The sequence below is a fragment of the Phacochoerus africanus genome, chromosome 8 (genome assembly GCF_016906955.1).
Source record: "Phacochoerus africanus isolate WHEZ1 chromosome 8, ROS_Pafr_v1, whole genome shotgun sequence".
In the NCBI taxonomy this organism is placed as follows: Eukaryota; Metazoa; Chordata; class Mammalia; order Artiodactyla; family Suidae; genus Phacochoerus; species Phacochoerus africanus.
This window is the reverse complement of record NC_062551.1, coordinates 54,565,933-54,582,738: the sequence shown is the minus strand read 5'-3', so window position 1 is coordinate 54,582,738 and position 16,806 is coordinate 54,565,933. Positions and strand designations below refer to the sequence as shown.

General features: G+C 52.5%; 1 protein-coding gene across 3 annotated transcripts; it reads right to left on the bottom strand.

Annotated features, from left to right (window-relative positions):
- Positions 1-23: 23 nt before the first annotated feature.
- Positions 24-9,940, bottom strand: FCGRT (Fc gamma receptor and transporter). 3 transcript variants are annotated; one of them, XM_047790066.1, is made up of 7 exons: positions 9,824-9,940; positions 9,235-9,321; positions 8,672-8,923; positions 8,269-8,544; positions 1,818-2,090; positions 1,056-1,172; positions 24-514 (listed from the first exon to the last, which is right to left on the bottom strand). In XM_047790066.1, the coding sequence occupies exons 2-7, from the start codon at positions 9,305-9,307 to the stop codon at positions 435-437; spliced, it is 1,071 nt and encodes a 356-aa protein (XP_047646022.1). In that variant the 5' UTR covers positions 9,308-9,321; positions 9,824-9,940; the 3' UTR covers positions 24-434. The 3 variants fall into 3 exon arrangements, with proteins under 3 accessions (XP_047646022.1, XP_047646023.1, XP_047646021.1); XM_047790067.1 differs by having other exon boundaries at positions 9,742-9,930; XM_047790065.1 differs by lacking the exons at positions 1,056-1,172; positions 9,824-9,940.
- Between the last annotated feature and the right edge of the window lie 6,866 nt (positions 9,941-16,806).

Genomic DNA, 16,806 nt, shown 5'->3' with positions numbered 1-16,806 from the left:
AATTGCCTGACACAGTGTAAACATTCGGTAAATATTTGTGAAATTTATTAATTAAAAACACATGACTTGGTATATAAAATTGGCAGATTCCACCATGCCAGCAAGTTGGCCTCAGGAGAGATTTGAAGCCCAAGGCTTATACCATTTAATTCCCCCCACGATTGCCTTAAAAGGTGAAACAATGAGAACACAAAGAGTCAGGCCCAAACCCGTGTTATATATGTGGAGGTGGAATACAGCCATGTATATCAGGAGGAGGAACTGAGGCAGACCACAGGAGGAGAAATCCAGAGGGAGGACATCCGGCTCCTTCCAGAGGCTCAGAAATACCAGGATTCCAGGAGGTCTCACAGCATGAAGAGGACCTGACTACAGTAGCTGGTGGCAGCCAGGATGGGGGACCAGCAGGCAGTTGCTGGGAATGCATTCATATCCTAAGATTCGGCATCCTTGGCCAGGTCGGGGGTGGGCAGGAGGGCCCCTACGTCATCCCCATGAAAAGAGATCCAAGGGGCTGAGGAAAGAGGAGGAGGGGAGGTCCTCAGAATCTTGAAATCCCCTGGGTCTCCGCCCCTCCCCCACAGGTGTGTGCATCTGTTCCTGTCTCTGTCCTGCTCTGAAGGTTTCTATCCCACTCTGTCTGTTTCTCCCCCCCAGTTTTCTTTTCTTTTCTTTTTCTTTTTTAGGGCCACACTCTCAGCATATGGACATTCCCAGGCTAGGGGTTGAATTGGAGCTGCAGCTGCCGGCCTACGCCACAGCCGCAGCAACATGAGATCCAAGCCCTGTCTGCGACCTACACCACAGCTCACAGCGTGGCCAGATCCTTAACCCACTGAGCAAGGCCAGGGATCGGACCTGCATCCTCATGGATACTAGTCGGGATTGTTAACCACTGAGCCATGAAGGGAACTCCCTGCCAGTTTTCTGTCCCCACATCTCTCTATGTCTCTGTCTCTCTCTGTCTGGATCCCTGTTCCCCCAGGAATGTGTCACCCTCTTTTTTGGGGTCTCCGTCCCTCTCACGGAGGCACTTCCCTCTCCCCGTCCCACACCTGGCAGCCCCTTCCTCATCCTCCTCCACAGCAGAGCTCCTCCTCCAGCCACGATCAAGAGCAGTAGGAAGCCGACCATGATTCCAACCACTGGCATGGAGGACCTCGCTGGGGATTCTGCAGCCAGAGAGGTTGTGAGATGTTTAATGGACCCTCCACCACATCTGAGTCAGTCCCTCCCAACCTCAGAGATCGAAACACCACGTTTTGGGGAGTGGGTGTGGGTCTAGGAGAGGCCACTCAGATGATGCTTTAGATCTAGAAAGCCCCCAGGCTGGATGTCAGAACCAGCCGTGGCAGAAGGGATCTCAGTCACTCTCAAGGGACCTGTAGCAGCAGGGTGGGTGGTGGTCCAGCTTGGAGAGGAGGGGCGGGCACAGAGCAGCAGCTCATCAGACTCATAGAGGACTGGCAGCAGCAGACAGCGAGCGCCCAGACTCCGTGAAGACTAGCCAGCAGCAGCAGGACGGAAGGTGGTCAGACTTACGGAGGACTTCCCAGAGTGGTTTAACAGCTGGCCAGATGGTGAGGCTAGCAGCAGCAGGACGGAAGGCAGTTAGACTTGGGGAGGACCAGCAACACAGGACAAAAGGCTGTCAGGCTTTGGAAGAACTGGCAGTGGTGGGGCCCAAAGCAGTCAGGCTCAAGGAGAACTGGCAGCAGTGGGCTGGAAGGCGGTCGGGCTCAGAAAGGACTGCCGCAGCAGAGGGGGAAAAAGCAACCAGGAGGAGGGCATATCGCCCTCCCTCCGCGGGACCTCACCCAGCTCGACGGTGAGGGGCTGAGCCAACCCCGCGTGCTTCACCAGACAGCAGTAGTGGTGCTCGTCGCCGCTCTTGACTGTTAGCGACGACCAGGCGTGGAAGGAGCCATCGCCGTTGGGGCCGATGTCACTCTCCCCGGAGCCAGCCGCCAGCCCGTTCCGGAGGAATCGCAGCTGCAGCTCCGGTGGGTAGAAGGAGAAGGCGATGCAGGTGAGCACGGAAAAGCCCGGCGCGGTGCCGGGTCGGGCCTTCAGGCGCATAGAGGGCGGCTCTGCAGAGAGACAGGCCGACGGGCCTCAGCTCCAGGCCTCCGGACCCCCGGACCCCCGGGGCCGGCCGAGGGCAGGGCTGGACGGGAACACCCAGAGGTCTTCCTCCCTTCCGCGTTACCCGGCAGCGCCCCCACGCGGCCTGCGCTGTGCGGAGCCTGGAAAGTAATGGCGATGGGGAGGGGCCTTCGCTGGTGCAGTCGCCCAACCCAGGCACCGCGTTCCTTCCTGCAGGGACACGTACTGAGCACCTGCCAAGGGCCAGGCACCCTTTGAGGCACAAGGGATACAGCAGTGACCAAGACCGACAAGAGTCCCTGTCCTCATGGAGCTCATGTGCTAATGAGGGGAGAGAGATGAATATTTGCACATGTAGAGATGAAAGGGAGAGAGTTCTTGTCGTGGCTTAGCGGTAACGAACCCGACTAGCATCCGTGAGGACGCGGGTTCGATCCCTGGCCTCCCACAGTGGGTTAAGGATCTGGCGTTGCCGTGAGCTGTGGTGTAGGACACAGACACGGCTCAGATCTGGTGTTGCTGTGGCTGTGGTGTAGGCCGGCAGCTACAGTTCCGATTCGATCCCCAGCCTGGGAACCTCCATGTGCCGCAGCTTCCACATGGCCTGGCCTGCAGCAGCTTGATGTAGGGTCTCAGCTCCTAGACCAGGGATTGAACCCTGGCTGCAGCAGTCAAAGTGCCGAATCCTAACCACTAGGCCACCAGAGAACTCCCAAGAAGAAATTTTTTTTTTTTTTCCCTAGGGCTGCACTTGTGGTATATGGAAGTTTCAGACTAGGAGTAGAATTGGAGCTGCAGATATAATCCCCAGCCTCGCTCAGTGGAAGAAGGATCCCACATCGCTGTTATTGTGGCACAGCCACAGCCTGAGCCTGATTCGACCCCTAGCCTGGGAACTTCCATATGCCACAGGTGCAGCCCCCCCCAAAAAAAAAATCCTAACAGAATCTTTTTTGGCAGAAATCGACAAACATAAATGTATATGAGGATACAAATGACATAGACTAACTGAGGCAATAAAGCTGAGGAACTTTACTGCTAGATGTCAAGACATTCTATAAAGGTACATTAATCAAGTGAGTGAGGTCCTGGCTCAATTTCAGTCCAGTTTATCAGTGGAATAGAAGAGACGAGAAAGAAAGAAAAAGGAAAGAAGGAAAGTAGTGAAAAAGAAAAGAAGAGAAAGGCTAGAAGCAGATCTACACTTAATTTAGGAAAAAGACTTCCCTGCACTTCATGGGGGTGAAGGGATGATGGTCTTGCAACAAATGATGCTGGGTTGGAGTTGCCGCCGTGGCGCAGAGGAAACGAATCCGACTAGGATCCATGAGGTTGCGGGTTTGATCCCTGGCCTCACTCAATGCGTTAAGGACCTGGTCTTGCTGTGAGCTGTGGTGTAGGTCGCAGATGTGGCTTGGATCCTGTGTGGCTGGGACTGTGGTGTAGACCAGCAGCTATAACTCCGATTAGACCCCTAGCCTGGGAACCTCCATATGCCTCAGGTACAGCTCTAAAAAGCAAAAAAAAAAAAAAAAAAAAAAAAAAAAAAGGAGTTCCCATCCTGGCTCAGCGGAAACGAATCAGACTAGTATCATGAGGACGTAGGTTCGATCCCTGGCCTTGCTCAGTGGGTTAAGGATCTGCCGTTGCTGTCAGCTGTGGTGTAGGTTACAGACTCGGCTCGGATCTGGCGTTGCTGTGACTATGGTGTAGGCCAGGGGCTACAGCTCCACGGGTGCGGCCCCAAAAAGACAAATAAATAAATAAATTTAAAAAACCAAAAAAAAAAAAATGATGCTGGGTCAAGTTGATTACCGTGAAGGACTTGCACCCTCACTTCACTCCATTACACAATGAACTCGTGACAGATCATATAGCTAAATATGGAAACTATTTATCAGTCAAGCTGCTAGAAGAAGACATAGGAAAATGCTGTTGTACTTATACAACCCAACAGCAAAAAAACCAATCAATCAATGGAAAAATGGGCAAAAGACCTGAATAGACATTTCTCCAAAGAAGATATACAGATGGCCAGCAAACACATGAAAAAATGCTCAACATCGCTGATTATAAGAGAAATGCAAATCAAAACTACCATGAGATACCACCTCACACCCGTCAGAATGGCCATCATTCATAAGTCCACAAATAACAAGTGCTGGAGGGCGTGTGGAGAAAAAGGAACCCTCCTGCACTGTTGGTGGGAATGTAAACTGGTACAGCCACTATGGAGAACAGTTTGGAGATACCTTAGAAATCTATACATAGAACTTCCATATGACCCCACAATCCCACTCTTGGGCATCTATCCGGACAAAGCTCTACTTAAAAGAGACACATGCACCCGCATGTTCATTGCAGCACTATTCATAATAGCCAGGACATGGAAACAACCCAAATGTCCATCGACAGATGATTGGATTCGGAAGATGTGGTATATATACACAATAGAATACTACTCAGCCATAAAAAAGAATGACATAATGCCATTTGCAGCAACATGGATGGAGCTAGAGAATCTCATACTGAGTGAAATGAGCCAGAAAGACAAAGACAAATACCATATGATATCACTTATAACTGGAATCTAATATCCAGCACAAATGAACATCTCCTCAGAAAAGAAAATCATGGACTTGGAGAAGAGACTTGTGGCTGCCTGATGGGAGGGGGAGGGAGTAGGAGGGATCAGGAGCTTGGGCTTATCAGACACAACTTAGAATAGATTTACAAGGAGATCCTGCTGAACAGCATTGAGAACTTTGTCTAGATACTCATGTTGCAACAGAAGAAAGGGTGGGGGAAAAAATGTAATTGTAATGTATACATGTAAGGATAACCTGACCCCCTTGCTGTACAGTGGGAAAATAAAAAATATTAAAAAAAAAAAAAGAAAATGCTGTTGTAACTTTGAGAGAGGAAAGTTTTCTTAAAAAGAACACACCAAAGTGCTACAGAATAAAAGATCGGTAAATTAGTCGTCATTAAAATTAAGAACTTTTAGGGAGTTCCCGTTGTGGCGCAGTGAAAACGAACCTGACTAGTATACATGAGGATGCAGTTACATCCCTGGTCTCAATTAGTGGGTCAAGGATCTGGCGTTGCCGTGAGCTGTGGGGGAGGTTGCAGCTCTGATTCGACCCCTGGCCTGGGAATGTCCATACTTCCATATGCTGCGGGTTCGCAGCCCCCCAAAACTTAAGAACTTTTGTTCATCAAAAGGTTTCATCAAGAGAGTGAAAAGACAAGCGACAGATGGAGAGGAGTTATTTCCCCTAGAACCACCTGACATATCCAACGTTCATATTCAGTATATATTAAGAACTCCAATGAGAAAAAAAGACAAAAATTCCAATTCAAAAATGGGCAAAAGGAATTCCCATCGTGGCGCAGAGGAAACGCATCCGACTAGCAACCATGAGGTTGCGGGTTCGATCCCTGGCCTCACTCAGTGGGTTAAGCATCCGGCGTTGCTGTGGCTGTGGTGTAGGCCAGCAGCTGTAGCTCCGATTGGATCCCTACCCTGGGAACCTCCATATGCCGTGGGTGTGGCCCTAAAAAGCAAAAAAAAAAAAGGGGGGGGGCAGAAGATTCAAACAGCTACTCAAACAGCTAATAAAGAGGGCACCTGTCTGATAATGTGACAAAGTACTCAACCTTGGTAGTCATCAAATCATTTGGGAGCGGCCCAAGAAATAGCAACAACAACAACAATAAAAGACAAAAGACAAAAAAAAAAAAAAAGACAGACACATTCTGGCAAGCCCTTGGAGCAACTGGAATTCTCTTACACGCAGCAAGCAAAAAATTGGTTCAGCCACTTTGAGAAAATGTTTAGCACTACCTCCTGGAACTAATTCTATGCCTACGCTTTTGTGTGTGTGTGTGTGTGTGTCTTTTTAGGGCCACACCTGAGGCATATGGAGGTTCCCAGGCTAGGGGTCTAATTGGAGCTACAGCTGCCGGCCTACACCACAGCCATAGCAACTCAGGATCCGAGGCATGTCTGTGACCTACACCACAGCTCAAGGCAACGCCAGATCCTTAACGCATTGAGCAAGGCCAGGGATCCAACCCACATCCTCGTGGATACTAGAAGGGTTCTTAACCCACTGAGCCACAATGGGACCGCCACCAACGTTTTACATCTTGACGCAGAGAGCAGGTACATAGGCATATATAAAAATTAACCAAGCCACTACTCGAGGTAGGTAAGTCACACCTCAACAGAAAAGACAAAAAAAGGGAGTTCTCGCCACCTTCCACCAGCCAGAATGGCCATCATCCAAAAGTTTACAAACAGTAAGTGCTGGAGGGGGTGTGGAGAAAAGGGAACCCTCGTACACTGTTGGTGGGATTGTAAATTGGTGCAACTACTGTGGAAAGCAGTATGGAGCTTCCTCAGAAAACTAAACATAGAACTACCATGGGATCCAGCAATCCCACTCCTGGGCATCTCTCCAGAGAAAACCACGACTCGCAAAGACAGGTGTACTCCAATGTTCATTGCAGCACTATGTACAATAGCCAAGACATGGACACAACCTAAATATCCATCGACAGAGGAGTGGATCCAGAAGATGTGGTACATATACACAATGGAATATTACTCAGCCATTAAAAGGAAAGAAATAATGGCATTTGCTGGAACGTGGATGGACCTAGAAATTATCATGCTAAGTGAAGTAAGTCAGACAATGAGACACCGACATCAAATACTATCACTTACATGTGAAATCTTAAAAAAAGCACACAATGAACTTCTTTGCAGAACAGATACTGACTCACCGACTTTGAAAAACTTATGGTCTCCAAAGGAGACAGGTTGTGGGGTGGGGGGATGCCCCGAGGGTTTGGGATGGAAATGCTGTAAAATTTGGTTGTACTAATTGCTGTACACCTATGAATGTAATAAAATTCATTAAGTAATTTAAAAAAAGGGAGTTCTCTTGTGGCTCAGTGGGTTAAGGATCTGATGGTGTCACTGCAGCAGCTTGCATTCCTGCAGTGGCGCAGGTTCAATACCTGGCCCAGAAACTTACATGTGCTGTGGGTATGGCCAGAAAAAAAAAAAGGCAAAAATGAAAGATGCTATAATGAAGGAAGGCGTGGACAAAGCAATGGCGTGAGAGACATTAATGGGGATGGGAGAGAGGCACGTTTCAGCCAGGGTGGTCAGGGGTCCCTGCTGGAGAGCTGACATCCAAGGTCAAATCTCAAGCAGGAGAAGGACCCAGTCATGGTAGGATCCCAAGGAAGAGAATCCAAAGCAGAGGGAACAGCAGGTGCAAAGGCCCTGTGGAGGTGAAGAACCTGGCATATGGGAGGAAGGGTGGAAGTCCACTGTAGTTGGAGCCACTGTCAAATTACAGTAGCAGAAAGCAGCCAGATTATCTGGGGCTTGCAGGCCTCCGGGCAGAGTTTGGATTTTAGCCTAAGACTAGTGGGAATCTATGGGATGCTGTTAAGTAGTGGCGGAATGGGAGCTCATTTATTGGTTTGTGGGGGTTTTTTGGCTGTGCCTGTGGCATGCAGAAGTTCCCAGGCTAGGGGCTGAACCCGTGGCACAGCAGCAACCCAAGCCACGGCAGTGAAAATGTCGATCCTTAACCCACTGAGCCCACCAGGGAACTCCACGTTAGGTTTTTAAAACATTTCTCTGACTGCAATGGAGGAGAGTCTGCAATGAGAGCGGAGATGAGATGGAAGCAGGAATTGCCATGTGGGGGCCGATGAGGAGGAAAGAGCTCTAACTGCAGCCCTTGAACCCTCTAGACATGGGTGTAATTATAGCTCAGAGTGACATGTGCTGTATATGTAACAGAGGTCACTGTGGGCGTCCCAAAGAGGCAAGCGAAACCTCACGGGCCAGAGGGAAACCTGATGCCGGTGGCATCTGGCACCAGGGGAGCTGGCAAAGATGAAGGAATGGGAGGGCTACTGGGAGCTCAAGGGACTCTGGGTGATTCTGTCTGGAGCAGATGGAGAAAAGTCAGGAGAGGGACAGAGGCCAGGCCGCGTGGGGCCTCAGGGCCAGGCTGAGGGGCAGCTGGGGGTGGAGGAAGACCCCCTGGGACACGGCTCCGGGAGGAGGGGGTAGACTGAAGGCCAGGGGGTCGGGAAGGAGAGGCCTCGAGGGACCCTCAGGGGGCTGCTCACCCTTCCACTCCAGGTTGCCCCGGCCCCTCTCCAGATGCCCCAGCAGCCGGTGGGGACAGGAGTAGAGCAGGAAGGTCTTCTCCTTGTTGACCGCGTCGGGCTCCTGCATCCACTTGGAGCCGATGGTCCGGGCCTCGGGCCACTCCCCATCCCAGGTGCCCAGCTTGGTGTCGAACTTCATAAACTCCTCGCCGTTCAGGGCGAACGTGGCCACAGGCACCGAGACATTGTCGGGGCCCAATTCGCAGCCCAGAAGGCCCTGCAGGGTGAAGGGCCCTGGGGCGCCCCCACCCGCGTGAGCCGCGCCCAGGCGCCGAGGCCACAGCCCCCCGCCTCCCTCCGAGCCAGGATCCAGGCCGCCCGCCCGCGTCCCCTGCCAGCGCCCCCGGGCTCCCAGGCCCACCTCCTTCCTCCAAGGTTTTGAGAGCCTCGAGAAAGAGCTTCTGCTTGTTCCTCAGGTCTGCGGTCTCCTTCTCCCAGTACCAGGACACCTGGCTTTCCCAGACCCAGGCGCCGTAGGGCTCCGCCTGGGCGCGCAGGTTATTGTAGCTCAGGTACTGCTGGGGCCCCAGCCAGCCCGACACCCAGAAGGCGGGAGCGCCCGGGGCGGGGGCGGACACGGCCGTGAGGTGGTACAGGAGGGAGCGGTGGTTGTCTGCGGGAGACACGGGCGGAGGGGGCGGATGGGGCAGGGACCCTCGCCCCGAGGGGGAAGAGCCGGCACCGCGGACGGAGGGGCCAAGGCAGCCAGCGGGCGCCGCGCGCAGACCGAGGGCCAGCGACCCAGCGAGGGGGGCCGGGAGCTTCCCAGACACACCGCCAGAGGGAGGAGGCGATGAAGCCCAGGGAAACAAAGGAGGAAGTGCCCGGCTCGAGCGGGGCCTCGGATGTTGCTTCCTTTGCTCTTTTCCCGGCCGCCGGCACCTCCCCGGTGCCCGGCCGCCCCGGCCCCGGAGCCCCCCTCACCTGCGCGCGGCGTCCCGGGCAGCAGGAGGAGCAGCAGAGCGAGCCACCAGGGCTGAGGCCGGGGGACCCGCATCCTGAGCGGGAGACCTGGGGCGGGAGGGGGCGCGTGACTCCCCGGGACCCCCGCCCCGCCCCGCCCTGCGTCCCCCAGTCCCTGCGGCGGCGGGCTCCGGGGCTCCCGTCCCGGAGGGTGACCGCAAGACCCGCCTCCCCGATGAACTTTCACCCCTTCGTTTGCTCCGTCGGGGTTAATGAGTGACAGAGCCTGGATAGGCGGGGAGGCGGCGGAGGCGGCCCCTCCTCCTCCTCCTCCTCCCCCCCCTCCTCCTCCTCCTCCTCCCCCTCCTCCTCCTCCTCCTCCTCCCCCTCCTCCTCCCCCTCCTCCTCCTCCTCCTCCTCCTCCTCCTCCCCCTCCTCCTCCTCCCCCTCCTCCTCCCCCTCCTCCTCCTCCTCCCTCGGACCCGCGAGTCCACCCCCCCCTCCTCCCTCCGACCCAAAGGTCCAGACCCGGGGCTCCCTCCTCCTGGAGAGCCGAGAACCCGGCTCCCGGCCCTCGCCTCCCAGGCTCTGGGGCCCCAGCCCCGCTCACAGCAGCCGCGATCCCTTCCCGCCGGCGGCCCCAGCTGGCTCCCGTGACTGGAGACCCCAGTTCCTCTCTCACATCCTGTCCGGAGAGGCGCCTCCACTCCGGGAATATCCAACCCCGCCCCCCAGCTGCAGGGCACACCCCGGGCCCTGGGCCCAGCCGGGGGCTGGTCTCGGCCTCTCTCTAGAAACTTGGGTCCTTTTTTTTCCCCCGTCTCTTTCGTTGTGGCTCCCTGGTTTGAGTTTTGTTTGGGGGTTTTGTTTTGTTTTGTTTTTCGAGGGTGTCGGCGATCCAGCAAATTCATGGCAACGTTGGGAGTCAACCTTATCGGAGCCCCACCTTTAGAGATCTGCGCAAGCCCCCTTCTTACCTCGTCAGCCCCCCCCACCCAGGTCTTCACTGGCTCCTGCTGTGATAAGTCTTCCAGATACTTCCACACTTCCTCCTTTGAACCTCTCCCCCAGGGTACCCTTAAAGTGCTCCTGCAGTACCTTGATAGCTTCTGATAGGACCTCAGTAACAGAGTCCTGATATACCTTCGTGCTTGGGGGCCCCTTCCAACCCCACCCACCCACCCCCGCAGCCCACACTCCCGCTATAATGCTTCCATTCATCCGTTTTATTGCGGTAAAGTGCACAAAACAAAAGCGTTCCTGTTGGTGACATTTAGTGCCTTCTCTGTTGTGCCACCACGGCCACTACCTAGTTCCAGAATCTTTTCATCATCCCCAAGGAGACCCCGTACCCCTTTAAGTAGCCCCGCTGCTCCCCTCGGCTCCTGGCAACCACCGATGTACATTCTGTCTCTAGGAATTTGCCTCTTCTGGATTTTCAGAGAAATGGAATCCTACAATATGGCGCCGTTTTGTGTCTGGCTTTTTTCACCACGTCCAATACTGTTTTCAAGATTTATCCATGTGGTACCATGTGTCAAAACTTCATTCCTTTTTTGGCCTCGCCTGGATCCTGCAGAATTTCCTGGGCCAGGGATCAAATCCAAACCACAGGTGTAATCAGAGCCGCAGCAGTGATGCCAGATCCTTAAACCACAGAGCCACCAAGGAACTCCCTTAATTTCTTTCTATGGGTGAATAATATTCTATCGTCTGGATCAACCACATTTTGTGGATTCATTAATCAACTGATGGGCATTTGGGTCGTTTCACTTTTTTTTGTCTTTTTGTCTTTTTTTGTTGTTGTAGTTGTTGTTGTTGTTGCTGTTGCTATTTCTTGGGCCGCTCCCGTGGCATATGGAGGTTCCCAGGCTAGGGGTCTAATCAGAGCTGCAGCCACCGGCCTATGCCAAAGCCACAGCAACGCAGGATCCGAGCCTCATCTGCAACCTACACCACAGCTCACAGCAACACCGGATCGTTAACCCACTGAGCAAGGGCAGGGACCGAACCCGCAACCTCATGGTTCCCAGTCAGATTCGTTAACCACTGCGCCACGACGGGAACCCCTGTTTCACTTTTTGGCTGTAGTAAATAATGCTGCTGTGAACATTTGTGTCTAAGTTGAGTGTGTGTGCGTGCATATGTGTGCAATTTGTTTTTTGTTCTTTTCCTTTTTACAGCAATACATGCCATGCGGCATCTGGAAGTTCCCAGGCTACGGGTCCAGTTGAAGCTATAGATATCAGCCTATACCACAGCCATAACAATGCGGGATCCTTAACCCACTGAGTGAGGCCAGGGATTGAACTTGCACCCCTTATAAGAACCTGTCGGGTTCTTAACACACCGAGCGGAAATAGAAACTCCCATTTTTTGTTTTGTTTTGTTTTTTGCTTTGCTTTTTAGGGCCACACCCACGGCACATGGAGTTTCCCAGGTTAGGGGTAGAATCAGAGCTATAGCTGTGGGCCTACACCACAGCCACAGCAATGCTGGATCTAGGCTGCATCTGTAACCTACACCACGGCTCACAGAAATGCTGGATCCTTAACCCACTGAGCGAGGCCAGGGATCGAAAGCACATCCTCATGGATGCTGGCCGGATTCGTTTCCGAGGAGCCTTGACGGGAACCTCCTCACTTTTTGGGGATTTTTTTGGAATCACTGCATTCAGTTCTTTTGGGTATATAGCTGGGAGTGGACTCACTAGGTCATATGATGTGTTAGTCAGGGTTCTCTGGAGAAACAGAATCAACAGGATGTATGCATATATATAGAAAGAGACTTATTATAAGGAATTGGCTCATGTGATTGTGGACACTTGGCGCATTCAAAATCTGATAGGGATGGCCGGCAGGCTGGGGACTCCGGAAAGAGTTTCAGTTCACGTCTAAAGGCAGGCAGTCTTGGAGTTCCCTGGTAGCTCAGCAAGTTAAGGATCGGACATTGTCACTGCTGTGGTGCAGGTTTGATCCCTGGCTCAGGAACTTCCACATGTCACAAGTGTAGTCAAAAAAAAATGTTTTGTTTTTTTTTTGTCTTTTTAGGGCCGAACCCATGGCATATGGAAGTTCCCAAGCGAGGGGTTAAATTGGAGCTGTGGCTGCTGGCCTACACCACAGCTACAGCAACGCCAGATCCTTAACCCACTGAGCGAGGCCAGGGATTGAACCCCTGCCCTCATGGATATTAGTCGGGTTTGGTACCACTGAGCTACAATGGGAATTCTGCAGCCACATTTGTTAAGAAAATTCTTTTGGTGGGGGGCACAAGCCACATCATGGTGAGGAGTCTGATTTACTCTGAGCTCACTGCTTTCAGGGTAGATCTTATCCCCAAATAACCTTGCAGAAACATTCAGAGTACTGTTCAAACATCCAGGCGCTGTGGCTCGGCCAAGATGACACATGAATTTAACCATTAAAGCTATGGTAGATCTGTGTCCACCTTAGGAAGGGATCACCATGCATTTTCATTATTCTCCCTGGGTCCTGCTAGAATAGCCACTAACAGCCACCCTGAGGCTCTTCCTACAATGATGCTGGAGGATCCTGCTTCCATGTCCCTTGAGTCCTAAAATAACTTGTGGAATCTGCCATGCCCAGCTGTCCCCTCTATGTCCCTTGGGATCTGGCTATGTCTCCAGATCACCATTCCAGCAGCCTCTGGGCTCTTTTTTTTATTATGATTATTATTATTATTTTCTTTTTAGGGCTGCATCTATGGCATATGGAAGTTCCCAGGCTAGGTGTCGAATCAGAGCTGCAGCTTCCGGCCTACACCACAGCTCATGGCAATGCCGGATCCTTAATCTGCTGAGCAAGGCCAGGGATCGAACCTGCATCCTCATGGCTACTAGTCGGGTTCTTAACCCACTGAGTCACAGTGGGAACTCCTGGGCTCTCATTTTAAAGAATGGGGGTTCAATTCCTGGCCTCGATTCGTGGGTTAAGGATCTGACATTGTTGCAAGCAGTGACATAGCTTGCAGATGCAGCTCGGATCTGGTGTTGCTGTGGCTGTAGGTCGGCAGCTGCAGCTCTGATTTGACCCTTGGTCTGGGAATTGCCATATGCCGCAGGTGCAGCCCTAAAAAGGAAAAAAAGGAAAAAAGAAAAATAAAAGCCCTCAGGGAGTTCCCTGGTGGCTCATTCAGTTAAGGACCCAGCATTGTCACTGCAGTGGCTTGGGTTGCTGCTGTGGTGCAGGTTTGATCCCCGGCCCAGGGACTTCCATACACCATAGGAACCACCAAATAAATAAATTAGTGGAGTTCCCATCGTGGCTCAGTGGTTAATGAATCTGACTAGAAACCATGAGGTTGCGGGTTCAATCCCTGGCCTTGCTCAGTGGGTTAAAGATCCGGCGTTGCCGTGAGCTGTGGTGTAGGTTGCGGATGTGGCTCGGATCCCTCGTTGCTGGGGCTCTGGTGTAGACCAGTGGCTACAGTTCCGATTTGACCCCTAGCCTGGGAACTCCATATGCTGCAGGAGCAGCCCTAGAAAAGGTAAAAAGACAAAAAAAAAATATAATTAAATAAATAAATAAATTAGTAAAAGGCCATGGTCAAGTCCCCATTTCAGCCTCCTCTCCTTCCTATTACAATGTTCTCAGGGTTTAGCCACGAGGCCTCTCAGAGGTTGACTGGAACATCCCTGATATGATCCCTCTTTCCTGCTCCAAAAGAAAAAACCCTCAAGGTCCCTTAATGCCCACTAGGAATCCTTAGGGGATTCCTAAGGTCCTGCTGTCTTCAGGGGCCATTTATAGCATCTGCTGCGAGAAAAAAAAAAAAAAAAAAGGAGTTCCACTGTGGCACAACAGGATTGGCAGTGTCTTGGGAGCACTGGGACACAGGTTTGATCCCTGGTCGGGCACGGTGGGTTAAGGATCCAGCACCGCTGCAGCTGCGGCCTGGGTGGAGGCTGTGGCTTGGGTCAAGGTTGCAGCTTGGGTCTTGACTGCGGCTCGGATGTCTGAGCCCTGGCCCAGGAACTCCATATGCCTCAGGGTGGCCAAAAATGAAAAAAAAATAATAATAATACAGCATCTGCTGGCTGGCTCCTGACTTTTCCCCAGGGTCCTCTGTCCTAAGGATCCCTGCCTAACCCTCTAGATCCCCGGGGGTCCTACTATCATGTCCCCAGGGGTCTACCATAAAGCAATCGAAAGCCCATCAGGACAGGCACTACTGTGCAGTGCCACTGCCAAAGGAAAGCATGGGGTCGGGTCTCTTGTCCCAACTTCTTTTTTTTGTTTAGGCCACCAGAAGCATATGGAGAATCCCAGGCTAGGAGTCGAATTGGAGCTACAGCTGCCAGCCTCTGCCACAGCCACAGTAACTTGGGATCTGAGCCACATCTGCCACCTACATCACAGTTCACACCAATGCTGGATCCCCGCTAGCAAGGCCAGGGATTGAACACGCATCCTCATGGATACTGGTTGGATTCATTTCTGCTGTGCCACAAAGGGAACTCCCTGTCCCAACTTCTTTTTTTTTTTTTTTTTAGGGCTACACCCATGGCATATGGAGGTTCCTGGGCTAGGGATACAATCTGAGCTACAGCTGCTGGCCTACACCACAGCCAGAACAACTTGGGATCCAAGCCACATCTGGGACCTACATCACAGCTCATGGCAATGCTGGATCCTTAACCCACTGAGCGAGACCAGGAATCGAACCCAAATCCTCATGGATCCTAGTCGGGTTCATTAACCATTGAGCTACAAAGGGAACCCCCCTCCTTGTCCCAACTTCTAAATGAACTATTCATGCTCCCTTCCAAACAGCTGCTCCACCAGCATGGGGAGCTCATCCATGAAGCCGAGTTGGCCTCTGGGCACTAGGTACTACAAATGGCTCCAGGCAGCTGAGTTGTCACCCTGAATCTCTGCCTTGACATTCACCCCTTCTTTCTGTACCTACCCCATAGTGCCCCCTCCCCCGTAGCAATCACACCTGAGTTCACAATCAAATTCTCCCCCTTCCAGGTGGGCTTCTCTGAGCCTCAGTTTCTTCATCTGTGAAATGAGATAATAACTGTACCTACCTAAGTAGAGAGGCTTCAACAGGTCAAAGGTTTGGCCTGGGGCACACAGCAGGGCACAGCAGTAACCTGTTCCCTGCAGGGCTCCTCTCCCACCCCAGGATGCTGTTAAGGTCCCCGGGGTTGCTGAGGAACTTAGGCTCACAGACACCAGGTCCTGAATCTGTCTCATTCACTCTGGCATCCCCAGGGGCGAGCACAGGAAACATTTGCAGAATGAATGAAGGCAAATGAATGACCCTGGGCTGGGTGGATGTGCCCCTAAAACTTTTTTTTTAGGGTCACACCTGCGGCATTTGGAGGTTCCCAGGCTAGGGGTCGAATTGGAGTTACAGTTGCCGGCCTACACCACAGCCACAGCCACAGCAGATCCGAGCTGCATCTGCAACCTGCACCACAGCTCACGGCAACACCGGATCCTTAACCCACTGAGCGAGGCCAGGGATTGAACCCACATCCTCATAGTTCCTGGTCAGATGTGTTAAAGTGAGCCATGAAAGGGACTCCCTTAAAACTTTCTAGAATGCCTGTGGTCTCCTGCTAGATTCTATATCACCCCTGGAACAATCTGCAGCTCTCTGCTGTTTCATAGAACTGGGACCTATTGTCATGTTAGACCCCAAGGTCTTCCCACGATGGGCTCAGGGCAGGGCTGCTCAAACACACAAAGCCACTCGAATCCCACCTCCCTAGACTCCACTCAGCCCTCAGGGCCAGTTAAATGAAATCAGGCACCTGCCACACACATAATACCCACGGGCTGGTTCTGGTATAACCGGGGGAACTGCAACCACCAACAGGACCTGTTACAAGACCCTGAGGCGCCGCTGTAACCCATTATTCCTAGGCCCCTATAACAGACCACCACCGGGGCTGAAACAATGCTCGCCAGGCTGGCTATCACAGAATACTCCTAAAAAAGGAAAAAGAAAGGAAAAAAAGATCCGGCGTTGCCGTGAGCTGTGGTGTGGCTCGGATCTGGCGTTGCCGTGGCTGTGGCTAGACTGTGGCTACAGCTCCAAGTAGACCCCTAGCCTGGGAACCGCCATATGCCGCGGGAGCGCCCCTAAAAGGACACAAGACAAAAAGGAAAAAAGAAAAAAAAGGCGGAGGGTTCCCTGGTGGCCTAGCACTTATGGATCTGGCATTGTCACTGCTATGGCGTGGCTTCAGTCCCTGGCTTGGCAACTTTCATATGCCGCGGGCACCTTCCCACCTCACCCCCCCCAACCCCGAAAAGAGACGAATACTCCTGTGGCCTGCTGCTGTGGCAGATGCGAGGCCGCAATACATTACAACACAGCCAACATCTACCCTGTTTTCCTGTAACAGACCTGACGCCTGCATCATGAGTGCCCAGGACCCCCCCACCCCAACCAGGAAACAGTGCTTGGAGCGAATTTCCCTGGGAAATGGCCCTTGGGGCCTCGGATAGGAGGCATGCAACAGAGCATCCCAGAAGCATGTAGAGTCTCAAGATCCGTCACGAACCACCAGGATTTGCGATAGTAGACCCAGGATCCCACAGCCACGTGACGACT

What these genes read in the sequence shown, in the direction of transcription:
- FCGRT (XM_047790066.1), bottom strand. Translation starts at nt 9,307, where the DNA reads ATGCGGGTCCCCCGGCCTCAGCCCTGGTGGCTCGCTCTGCTGCTCCTC. An exon ending in GCCCGGGACGCCGCGCGCAG is followed by an intron (nt 8,924 to 9,234) that starts GTGAGGGGGGCT and finishes TGTCTCCCGCAG; the next exon opens with ACAACCACCGCTCCCTCCTG. An exon ending in GGGCAACCTGGAGTGGAAGG is followed by an intron (nt 2,091 to 8,268) that starts GTGAGCAGCCCC and finishes GTCTCTCTGCAG; the next exon opens with AGCCGCCCTCTATGCGCCTG.